Source organism: Melanostigma gelatinosum, assembly GCF_949748355.1.
Source record: "Melanostigma gelatinosum genome assembly, chromosome: 17".
Classification (NCBI taxonomy): domain Eukaryota; kingdom Metazoa; phylum Chordata; class Actinopteri; order Perciformes; family Zoarcidae; genus Melanostigma; species Melanostigma gelatinosum.
The window spans coordinates 18,511,777-18,524,845 of record NC_136650.1 but is presented as its reverse complement, the minus strand read 5'-3'; the positions used below and the strand labels follow the sequence as shown (position 1 = coordinate 18,524,845).

Here is a 13,069-nt window from a genome sequence, read left to right as displayed (position 1 = left end):
CATGTTTTTAAAGGTACAGCAGCCTTTTCACTGACTAGGCTCCTGAACACTGTTTGTATATGTGTCTCCGTGCATGCGGGCGTGAGCGGTTACCTAGCAACAGCTGCTGTAAGTGAGAGACGGACAGACAAGTGCTGGCAGAGCAGATGTTGGAAGGAATTTCCAAAAGTAGAACATTTGAAAATGGCAGACTGAGACAGAGGAGGTACTGTCATGCCCCAGATTACAAAAAAAAGAAAAAAACATTTCCGCATTTATTTTTTGGTTTTGCTGTATTCGTAAAGGTGTTCTGCAGCTAAAACAATGCGGCAAATGGAATTAATTCTGCGGCGCTGAAGGCATTCAAAAAAATAAGCCGGCACAAATGAAAACCAAACATATCGAGATGACTAATTCCTTCGTGAGGTATGTGAGGAACCGACTCTTCTTCATCAGTCTCATTGTGATGCAGACTGGTGGTAACTCAAACAAATGTAAAGCTATTTGTTTAACAATTTTATGTTAATTATATGATATACAATGTATACATATGTGATACAGCCATTTACACCACTGATTTATATAATAATATTATTATTTTTTACATAAACGTTTAACATTTTTGATGATGATCCCTTGAATTTGGTTACTGGTGGTTCTCAAGATGCATGCTCAGCAGTTTGTTCGACAACATTTGACAAAACAACCCCCAATCAAGGTCCACTTACGAGCCTCTCCTGGTGCTTTTGATTGTATGAAATGAGAGTTCAGTGGCTGTTTTGAGTTCATAAAGAAAACTTGGAAACAAAGCTCTTTGTCACACTGAGACACTCTCACTTCAGTGTTTGTTAATAATAACTGCTCGGAGTGCAAATGCCCGCAGCGTCACACAGAGAGGAAAACACAGCATGTCACAGTGTGGGGAGGTACTGGAGTCCTACCTTGCAGCCCTCACAAGCGCTGACACCATAGTGGTATCCAGAGGACTTGTCCTCGCAGACGAAGCAGGGCTTGTAGATTCTAGGAGGGGGCAGCGGGGACGGCGGGCTGGGGACGAGCTCCTCAGAACTGGTGCTCTGCGTTTCAATGGCTGCGGGGAATGCAAACAAGAGAAGAAAGAAGATGAAGGTTTCAAATGGCTGAATGATCCATTTAGACACCTGGAACTAGAAAGGTATTCGTTGATGGTGTTAGTTAACTCTCTAAATTCAGAAAACTCTTCTGTTGATTTTCGGAGGTTGAAAATACAAAGTTCATAGCCATGCTAGTAGTTCCGGGGATGGCAATGGTCGGTAAATCTGTCATAATCTGGTTAAAATCTGACTTCAACACGTGTTGTTTCAACACCATTCAAACCTCTTGCAAACACACTGAACTAACATGCTTAACATCAGCATGTAGGCATTGCCATTGAGCGCATGTTAGCATGTAGCACTAAGCACCACTGTAGGCCTACAGCCTCACAAAGCCCCAAGTGTGGCTTTTATCACTTTATCTTCAAGGTGCCCTGTGGAGTTTTCTTGAAAATGAACAACATTTTTGTTTCTCACCAAAACACATTGAGATCTAACAAAGAGTTTAATGCATTTCCTTCCTCACAAAACATTTTGTTTCAACCTCTTTTAACAGCCCATTACGTGGTTAGCACATTTAACATTTAACCACTTAGTTAGGTTTAGAAAAAAAGATGTTTGGGCTTAGAATAAGTGCGTACACTGAGTACTAAATACTTAACAATAACTCACACGTCGGTCTTAAAACCAGCCTCGCCAGAAAGCAGGCAGGAGACATTAAACCGTATTCTTTATAGTAGATGTGCTTGTAATTTGTTGACACATAAAAAACTACTTGAAGAGTACTTGAAGATTCATAACAAACTTAGTGAAAATGTACCAGACTTTGAACCTATGCACAGACCGAACCGTTGTGTCCACATGCACACAGCCTATCTGCGTAGAAAATGGAGAACAGTCTCTCCAGCATCGCTGCTGATTCGATTACTTTCTTCCGTACTTCATCAGAGTAAACTCAATTACTGATGGTAAGGGACACGCTCTTATAATTACTGGACCCTCGCCCTTGCATGGAATTCCCTGGCGGTTTAATCTCATCTTCGGCTACATTCAACCCTGTGTGACTTTTTTTGCGCAGGTTGAATTTGCAGCTTTGCATTCAGCAGCTTCCAGTGGCTCCAGGGAAGACTTAACAAGTCTGCGGCACATCGGCACTGTGCGTGAGAATGCATGTTACCCCTGTAATAAGGGATGGGAACGTAAGATGATCATCGAGGTGAATTCGAATGAGATGATTCATAACTCTATCGATTCTCGCTCTTATCTGGGTTTGAGGAACAGCTTGGGTCTCTGTGACTCGTTACGACACTGTGAGAGCAGCAACTGCTTAAGAGTTCTGCAGAATCTTTAAGAAGACTTGTATAAAGCGAACATAATGGTCCTGCGTTGGGATTTTGAAAAGTCCGCCGGTCTGAATTTCATCTGAGAGTCAACAACTTCAGTCAGCCACGTTATTTCTCCATTCTTGAAACAACTGCAGGTTTCACCTGCTTTCATTGACGAGGACAGACAGACAGACACACAGACATTTGTTTTCATTGAAGTCGGATCATCTCGTCGCTCCAAATGGTTTCCCTCTGTTGTTGGCAGAGAGCAGTGAGAAGCAGCTTGCACATAAAGCAGATGTATGGTGAGACACCGCGCTGGAGGCAAGCCAGTGGTCTGACGCACAAAGCCATCTGATAGGGGAGAGAAGGGGACTCGACGCTTTGGCGTTGTGTCTGTGCGAGCATTTAACCAATACAGCGTACAAGTTGGGCTGGGGTTTCAGTACTGATACCAAAACCTTTTCAAGACCTTTAAGGAAGAGAAACGTGTTTTTTTTAATGTAATGTGTTCGTACAACCAAAGGCCCTTTTTACACGTTTCATTTCAAATGTCGAGCATCATATCCACACTTCATCCACAAGCGGAGTTCGTCCCTTTGCCTCCTCACTACAGAGAAACCGCACAGTAATGTCTCTGTCCTGCATCAAACATGTAAGAAGTGAAACAAGGTTGTTCATCTGAGATGAGGATGAGGATGTATGACCACTGGAGCAAAAACACAATGTGTATTAGCCTTCCCCGGGAGGCGCGGCGCACTTTAACATACATCTAGAGGAAAAATACTTTTGTTACTGATATGGCTTCGGAGCATTTGTGACGGCTGGGTAGCCCCACATTGAGGAGCGGCAGTGCCAACAATTCAGCCCCACTGCCTATTTGAAACTCATGGCTGCGTCTGGGAGGCGGTGTGACCACCTGCAGACAGATGGGACGCATAAACGTAGATTCATTACACCCCTCAGAGTGTGTGTGTGTGTGTGTGTGTGTGTGTAAGGAGGGGGTGGTCAATGGGTACCTGTGTGGTGGCGTATAGGCCCTATCAGGTGCAGGGGAGCCTTTTTCTATTTTCTGCGTGATTAAACTTTGAGTCGACTTCCCCGCATGTTAACATACACAGAAAGCTCCATTAGAGGGATAAAGGCTGGTGACAGACAAGCGCACACGGCGAGTCTGGCTTAAGAGCAGCCAGAGAAAAATCTGTGGCTGCTGAACCCTTGGCCTCTGGCTGAACCTGCCGCCGGGGGTCAAACAGGAAAGCGCACACACCCTGCTGGAGGCTGCAGGCTGAATGAGGGGAAAGACGAGAGAAAACAGCCCCTCTGATTGGCCCGTCTACTGGGACGCAGCCTGCTGACACCGGGAGCTCCCAGATAAATACTGGCCTTTATGAGCGTCAGCCATAGGGATGAGCTCCGAAAAGCACACAGCTGATGAAAGTGCACGTGAAATGTCGTACTTTAAAAACTTTGCTTGCAAATTTAGAATTAGTTTTGACTGATAACATTGAGAAAGATGTGATAATCTCCTCGTGTCTTGATCTGATAAAGGCGCCGCGACTTCATCAGATCAAGACAATCATCTGCTGCGACTAGTGCCAGTTTCAAAATAAAAGTCATGCAATGTAACGTTTAAAAGAAGAAATAACACAATGTTCCACTGACAAATATAAAGTTCATAATAAAATACAACCTTTGTGTTTTTCTGTTAAAGCCTTACTTGGTTGGATATGATAGTGGCTAACGTTAGCTCAAGTTTAGTTGTGGCTGCGTAACTGGCAATTGGCAATTCACCAAGAAAATGCATCTAATTTTGGTTTATAACAACTTGGGTCTGATTTTGGCCAACATTTAACTCTCTAATGCCAAGTTCAAACTAAACGACTTCAGCCATGATTTTCCACTCGCTAACAGCAATTGGAGCCCCCCCCCCCAACAAAAGCTCCAGATCAGAGGCAAATCGGCGCTTGCATATACTTTTCTCATACTCATAATTCTGGCTTGCGTAGTATACATTCAGGCATTTCTCACATGCACTACATTCTAAATTGTACGTCAAACTTATTATGAATAGTGTGCTCGTATGCAATTTCGAACACAGCCTCGGTCTGATATCTTCCAGACTTCTAATGTTACAACCTGTCTGACCGTAACGTTTGTGTCTGACTTAAAAATATCCAAATGTTCCCAGATGTCATCAAAACAAACTTTAGGAGAACAGCGTTAAAATTGCCAATAGTATTGGATGCCAATAGAGAATGAGGCCCAACTGGAAACAATTTTTGTAAATTGGCAAAAATGTGTGTGCAAGATATTATTGTTTGCTTATGTACTGCCAATACTATAATACCCCCCAAAAGAATATCGACAGAGTGACCAAAATTGTAACTGTTCGTTTTTGTGTTTACAAATGTCTCTAAAAAATATAGTTTATGATCAAATCTGTGGGCAGAATGGGCCGTTGCATGCTCTGAATGGAGACACAAATCCAATGCAACAGAAAACGGTCATTACCGGTAAATTGTCGACAGGCTCTTGGCAACAACCGTCAAAAAAGATACAGTGGGCGCCGCGGTCAGCTTGAAAAACCCGAACACTGACACTGGCCCAGCTCGAAATGAGCAGTGTGAGGCAGGATGTGAGGTTACATGTAGGTAATGAAGAAGTAATCTGCAGAGCTGCAGCGTCATCTATCCGCTCCGTGTCCTCTACGTCCTTATATCCAGTTCCCCCAGTCTGGAAACAAGTGACATGTAAAACTCTCCCCACATGGTCCACGGGACCAACAGATGGCAAAGAACCCGAAGCAAAGTCTGTCGCTGCACACGGGCAGTTTAAACACAACGATGCCGCATTCGGAATTAGGACAAAGCTGCCTCTCTGCTGCAGATAATGGAAGGGAAAGGTGCACTTAAAGAAAAGCAGTGCTTCATTTTTGCTCAAATAAAAATCAATTGAAAGGCAAGAACCATAAGTCAAAGTGATTGAATTAAACCTGACAAATTATAAAGGATCAGCAGAAACGAGGAGAGAGAAAGAAAAGAAGGGAAAGGAGGCAGGATGAAGAGAAAGAGAGGCATTTCCTGCAGCTCCTCGGGGTGTTTGTGTATTTGGTTTGTGTTGAGGAGAAAGCTGTGGTGATTTGGGTGTGGAGCAGTGGGCATAGCCTGGGAGGATTAGAGGAATATTACTCCCCCCCCTACTCCTTCTCCTCCTTCTCCTCTACCCCTTCACTCAGCTGACGCTCCGTCCAGTCTCAGAGTGTTTTTTTCCTCCAGGTTGTCTCTGCAGGAGCGCCGAGCGCATAGCTCACATACAGCAGGCCCAGTCAGAGGAAATGGTCAAAGTTCACCCAGAGTACACCAAATGAGAAGCAGCTTTGCTCCGCTCTCCTGATGCGTTTTTACAGAGGGGGATATTTGGAAGAGCTTTAAACACTCAAGGAAAGGAAAAATAACAATGAGGAACAAGTCATTTGACTCCACGTCTGGTGAGGAGAGGTGGGGATCTGCTTTTCATCAGGGCTTCGAAATCCACATTTGACAAAGGAAAAACTCCCAATTTTGACTTCATTTCTCGACTTCATCTACTGACGAGGCATTATCAAGCGTTTGGGTTTAAAGATTCCCAGGCAGTCATGTGACCAAACCCCCCCCCCCCCCAAACCCGTCCCTTTCACCACCGCCGTGACCTCGTGGCGACCCGCGGGGATGATAGCAGGGCCGAGGTCAAACTACACGTTTGACGGGAAGCAGCAGCGCCAAACTCAACAGGTGCCCGGCCACTTCAAAGCTTTCACGAAAAGCGAGCGAGAAACCAAGACGGCCATAAAAGCAGATGACGAGAGAGGGAGGAAAGAAGTAAGGTGGCTGAAATGCGAGAGGTTTCTTTTTAATCCACAGGAATTTGTGGCCTTAAAAGCACAGCGCCGGTACGGTTTTTATTCTCCCCCAGCCAGCACTTTTAGATGTAACTGGATTCTGGAGTCAGCGCTGTTAGAAAACAGTCAAGAGGAGTGAGGAGCTGTGGGAAGGGTGTGGCAAACAAGGGACGTGTCAGCTGACACAAGGAAATGTAAAAAAAAAAAATAGATTATTTTCAGCCACAGAAATAATTTTTCTGTTGCTAAAAAATATTTATATCTGAGGGAAAACATTTGCCTTATACAGTATTTTGCTAGACCTTAACTTTGTCACTATTCCTGCTGGCATTTACAATCAAAATATTCATTTTGAATGCTCTGGAGCGAAAGCCTGTGACTGTACACCTCCACCAGGCCCCTTAAACATTCTTTATTCAAGTTACGGTACATGTGCACACAACAAGTCAGTTTAAGGGTTAAAAACAGCTGAAGTTGATCCTTAACAGACTGAAATCAAACGCAACCGTATTCTCCAAAGTCTTAGATTCACGATTACGTTTTCAAATGTAATTCCAGCTTCAAGCTGTCCCCCTTAATAATCCGCAAAATCGCTTCTGAAGATCTGAATGAATTCATAAAAAGTGCAAAGAGGCTCAAGCAGGAACTCCATCACATGGCACGCCTCGGCATTTTATTGTTTCATTGGGAATCATTTCAAACATTTTAATTGTTTTGTTTTTGGTGCCAGAGAAGAAGAATTAAAAGTCCGTAATGCGAAAGACCACGAAGCCAGAAATGTTTAGTTCTGGACTTTGAAAGTGTTTTATGAAGCACCAGACCTCTCGGCTGTCTTTCTGCCGGGTCACGTCTGCTTCCTGTCTGTCCACACATACCACGTATGATATGACTTTATCTCTCAGCTGTTTTCTTCGGTTTCTTTTATATCTTATACGTCTTTTTATGATTCATGTAAAGCACTTTGAATTGCTTTGAATTGCACAAATACACTCGCCTTGCATTAATGCCAAAAATATTTCGTGTTTTATTTTTCAAAGGGTTAAAAAGCCTCCGAAACAACAACTAAACCATCACGACAAAGTAAAGTTCTCTACTGGACCCAGATTAAAACACATAGAGTTCAGAGTTAAGCAGCTTGTGTTACGGCTACAGCTATGACTCTAAGAAACGGGAGGAAAAAACATGAAAAGCTGTTTTTTTCTGCTGCTGCGGTCGAGTATTTGATATTTATTCGAAGGCCAGTATCGCTCCTGGTGGGACCCCAACGCTGTCCTAATCATGTCGATTAAACATGCCTGGCATCAGAGAGCTTCCCTTTCATTTCACTGTTGTACACCGCTTTTTATTTCCCCCCATCCGCCTTTCATTTCACACGCCCACTAAATTAGCTTGTTGTGCAAGCTGTGCTAATGGCTTTTCATGTCCATATCAGAGGCGCTTAAGCCTTGAAGACAAAAAGGCCCCAATTATCCCACAACACGCAGCAGCCGTATATACATATCACACTGGAACATCGCACTCTGGCTCTTTTTAAGTCACAATAGCGCCGGCGTTTATAGATGATCACCTTTCCACTTATTTGTCAGATGGCTTTTGGATTTGTTTTGATGAGATACAATGACTCGATGCTTTTAATGTGAACTTCATTTGTCTTCGCACGGCGTGGGCATCATGTGCAGCCATTCCTCGTCCGCAAAGCCCATTTCATCTGTGTAAAAGGAGGTCCTTGATCATTCTTAATTAGCATCTAAACTGGAAGAGGAAGTGCATTAATGGTTGGCTCGTTGTCAATGCGGTTAATTAACACCCAGGAGGTTTCCATTATCCTGAACAAATAAATTAATAAACCAACATTGCAGTGACCCTGAGAGAGGCTTTCTCAGATCAAAGTCTAATTTAAACAGCGCCTTCTTCAAACAGGAAACGGTCAGGGGTCTGACAGCACAAAAGGCCAACGCGGCGTTTTACGAGCCCAGAACGACTTCATCGTGAGAAAACATGAAATAAAAATCAACACTATGTTCGTTTGTCCCATTTAGAGTCGTATAAGGTCAGCGTGAGTGTCGTACCGATTGTCTAACGGCATGGCCAATCGAAACACCTGAGTGTGTAATACGTACACCAAACATTAATGCTCTGAGTGACAAAGGCATGCCGGATTTTGACTTTGGTGTATGTGGGGACCTAGTCTTGACCCCAGTGGTGTTAGAATCCAGGCTTCGGCCCTGTCAAAGAGGGGCCACCGGAGCAGCTTCTTAAAGTCCGTCCAAACCTTTTAAGAAGTTGCTCTAACTGTTCAGACATCGCAGGACATTTGTTTAGCTATTTTACCTGACTGCCACTTTATAATAGAGCCATTAAATGTACAAAAAGTATATTTAAGACATAAAACAACTGAAGTTGATCTTTAACGGACCACGAAGCCAAAAATACTATCTACTCTCTTCTACATTCATGATTATGATTTAATAATTGAATTACAACTTTTTTTTATTTGAAGCGAACTATTTTAAGTATTTAAATAAAACCATAGACTATATTGACAGTGATTGTGTGGGTGATTCATGTCTAAGTGTTTTGCCTCTAATTTCACTTTTTCTACTTGACTTTGAAAAAGGTTATGGATGTAACGCACAATAAGCGATTCATAATGAGCATGAGATTAAGGATTGATGACAGGAGTAACTGACATTAATTGAAATAAATAAAATAATCTACAATTCATTGAAGAATTTCAAATTACAGAAAATATAATTCAGCATTTATTGGGATTATTGATTAGGAAAAAAGTATTTGAGACCTTCTTTTTTGGTGTCAGGTCAAATTTTCTGAGAATATTGACTCCAATTGCAAGTGTTAGAAATAGGATGATGATATAGAATAAGTATATGGGCGAAATGAAAGTTATGTGGTTCATCTGGAAGGATGAAATTACATTTTTACTTAAAAAAATTAAAGAATCTGTCCAATTTTTCAAATACATTTTTATACATTTAGTGAACAAACTCTCATGACGTGAATAAAAACTTTCGTTGAAGAAATCCCTTTCACACTTTAGATTATTTTCATACATTATCAACAAGTTTAACATCACGATTATGATGAAAAAAGAAATTACAAATGCTGGTATATTTTTATTATTGGTCTAAAAAGCTTAAAATGATTAGATGGTTAGTGGACTGCCAAAGACTTCATTGTAATTCAACATTAAAATACTTTTTCAAGCAAATATTCCATGAATTAAGATTCTCTAGCTTTGTCACGTATAATAATTTAATGTACTTGGATAAAAGATGCAACATTGCACTCTGGGAACTTGTGATTTGAATTTAGAGGCAAAGCCATTAATCGCAAAAATAAGAAGTAATTTGCAGTTTTCTATCATCTCAAATTTTGCTTTCAGAGAGCTTTTCATCAAACACTGACCTGCAGCAGAGCGAAGCATTTAAAGTGGCTACTGTCATTTTTTTTTGCACTTTCCCTCCACTGATAAGAGCCTCTTTTTACCCGAGTGCCCTTGAGCAAACACTTCCTGAGGAATGACAGCTGGAGGCTGGTCGTTATCAGATGAGGATAAATCACGGGCAGCAGCAGCAGCAGCAGCAGCAGGATGACAGTGAAAAACAAACAGTGACAAGTGCCTCACGAGCTCACAGTAAGTGGTGATCCAGATCTGGAGAAGATATTTACAACAAATGTAGTTTTTGCACCAGAGTATTTTTTATATATTTTCTAGCCAAACTATTCACCATCCTGCATTTCTTTTGCTCTCATAATGATTTTATCCTCACATGATCACCTAAATGTGAATTCTGATCATATAAATAAATTCCGAGGAATGCAGCTGCCCTTAAAGCATCCATTAGTCTCCTGGACAAAACAAACTAGAGGCAGCCATCGGTCAGCCTCGGCCAATTCAAAACGCGAGAAGTGGACATGTTGCGATAGCAGCCCGCGAATCTTGTTGAAAAGTCCGCGGGGTCATTTATCTAAATCAGTGTCACAGACCGCAGGTTCGCGGCTCGCCATGGCCGCCCCTCCTGTCATGTGCGGCCGGGGAGGAGGTGTGGAAACGCCGCCTGTGTTTACTCTCCACATTCCTCCAGCCCACTGCTCTCTGAACTGAACTGATCTGAGACCATACATCAGCAGGTTTGGGGCTGCTACCACTGCTGAGAATTTATGACCGCGCACGGTGGTGAAATATGACGTTTGGGGAACGTTCTGGAGAGTTTTCTGCTGAATCTTACCATGAAAAACTAACTTTTTTTGTTGTCATCACACACAATTTTACTTTATCATGTCACTCTAAAAATATACCTCCTCTGTGTTTAGAGAATTAATCCTCCTGTTGTTTTTGTGAAGCGCCTGTGATGCGTTCAGGCGTCCTGTTTCCAAGAGTTTTCCAACAACTCCTAAAGTGCAATTCCCTCATTTTTCTGATTTGAAACGAGCATTATCAGATCAGCAGTAATTATCAGATCTGGAAGCCCCCCCCCCCCCTTTTTTTTTTTGGCAAACTTGTTGTGACTCATCAGACAGCACTCATCATCACTCAGAGCTGCATCCACGCGCCTTTAAGTCGAGCCAATAAACCACAACACCAACAATAACAAGAGACGAGGAGAAGTTGGACCTACAGTGTGCGCTCCGGCGGTGCTGCCACTCTCTGTGCGCCAGTCCGCTGATGCAGGCTTTCAGAGCCTTCTCCTGCAGCATGCAGGAGGACGGGCTGGACGTGTAGAAATCCAGCATCTGCCCGGGACTCACGGCCAGCACGTCCATGCAGTCAAACATGATGACGGCGCGTCGTTCAACTAGTCTTGTGCGTTATGGATAAAAATCACCGGCATAAGCGCACACAACTCCATCAAACTCCGCTGATTCTCCCCCCTCCTCCTCCTCCTCCTCCTCCTGCTCCTCTCCTCCTCCTCTTCTTCTTCTTCTTCTTCTTCTTCTTCTTCTTCTTCTTCTTCTTCTTCTTCTTCTTCTCCTTCTTCTTCTTGGCACGGTAGATTTCGCTCCTCTTGTTCTCCTTCGTCCCGCACCGGAATCATGAATTATTTCGGACCAAAACGCTCCACGGCTGCTCTAAATGCTCCATTCCTCGCATCGTGTCCAGTCAGCGCGGTGCCACGGACGTGTGAACGGGACTTCTTCGTAATAATAATAATAATGTTGATATCCCGACGTGTTTTCATTGAAGTCGTCCCGTCCCGGTTACCAGCAGCGGCAAAGCCCGCGTGAACTGGAGGATCCTTCTTTTCTATTCTCAAAAATAACACGGACGGCGTTTAAAAGCACGCTCTCCTCTCCGATGACGAATGGGTTATCCGTCCCCCCCCGTCCCCCCGTGCAGCTCATTTCCAACTAGTTTTGCCACCGAGAATGAAAGATTGAATTGCCTAATATATGCGAGTGAACTTTGCATGAACCCTTCCGAGGCTGCTGACCTTCATATGACCCAGGCAGGCTGACATCACTGCAGCTCCGCAGCGCGCGGAACAAAAGGCGGAGAGAAGAAACGCAGGCGGACAAATGATAAAGATCCTTTTTTCTTCTTCTTCTTCATTCTTGGAAAGGACAAAATACAAGAGCGTCCCTAAAATTTGAATCGTTTTGTTTTTTGAAGCTGAGGAAGTATTACCACAATGTGCTCTGATGGGTGCTGCTTTTCACGCAAATGCTTAATTCCTACAGATATAAATGGCCATGTGCGTTACAGCACCAACAGGTATTTATATAATAATAATAAAAATGTCATAACATTTGAACATAAGTTAAAGACGATATTATCTGCTCGGTGTCATTCATTTGTAAAAAGGAAACGTTTTTTCTGAACTTTATTTTGACATATCTGGAGCATCCTGTTTAGCTTTTTCTCTTCAATAAAATGACACAAAGTCTTGATAAAATCAAGATCAGTTGTGGTTCAGCCTATAGCACTGAACAACTTAAAATGTGAGCAGCATGTCGTCAAGGTAATGTATGTGATTGCTGCAATGATGACGATGGTGATGACGATAAACTCTTTGATCGTAATGTATTGGCAGATATTTGCAGTAGATGCAGTAGAGTGAATGGAGCCAGGCTGTAATGGATTACACCATATACTAATGTTCATTGTGTAATATTTGGATTTTAGACATTTGAAGGGAGTTTGTACTCAACAAACATAATGAGTTAGAATGTGTTCTGAGCAAAAAAAGGCTCAGCATCATAATAAGATAATAATAATAATGATAATAATAATAAGAGAAGGCACAAAAAGACACAGAATCAGTGTGATTGCTGCAATTAATACAATTTACTACAATCATAATGTTGGCTCACCTCCCTTTAGTGATCACAGATGTATACCTGCGGCTTTACATGCCACCGAATCACTTTTAATAAAATAATGCAACTGAGCTGTAATCCTTCACTCCTCTACATTTTAGAGGAACATATTGTACATTTCACTACATTCGGGGCTGTGGCCAAAACTTTAAAAATACAGACGTCATGCAGTTTGATCGTGACCTCCTTGTTTGGATAAAGTTTTAATCTCCAAAACAGATGAAGCCAAACCGATATAGGTGCATAAACTCCAATCACACTCAGTCACATTTCTTTAAGAAGTAAAATATCAGGCCTCTTAAAACAAAGCTCATGAAACGTAGTGTTCATTTTAATTTGTTAATTGATTGTGGCATCTGTGACCATGTTCTTTCAAACACACACATAAGGTCATATACACCATAGAGAAGGATGATAGAACCAAGTCCTACATTTCAAAACAAAAGTCGGAGTTGATTGTTATTCTGCCGGAC

General features: G+C 42.4%; 1 protein-coding gene across 1 annotated transcript in view; it reads right to left on the bottom strand.

Moving 5' to 3' along the window:
• LOC306791182 (retinoic acid receptor beta-like) overlaps positions 1-11,054 on the bottom strand; it is a gene marked incomplete at both ends in the record, with an annotated part of 59,537 nt that extends 48,483 nt beyond the window's left edge. The window contains 2 exons of the mRNA XM_079287819.1: positions 921-1,069; positions 10,898-11,054. Coding sequence (XP_079143945.1) covers positions 921-1,069; positions 10,898-11,054 — 306 coding nt within the window. The remainder of the gene's footprint in view (positions 1-920; positions 1,070-10,897) is intronic.
• Between the last annotated feature and the right edge of the window lie 2,015 nt (positions 11,055-13,069).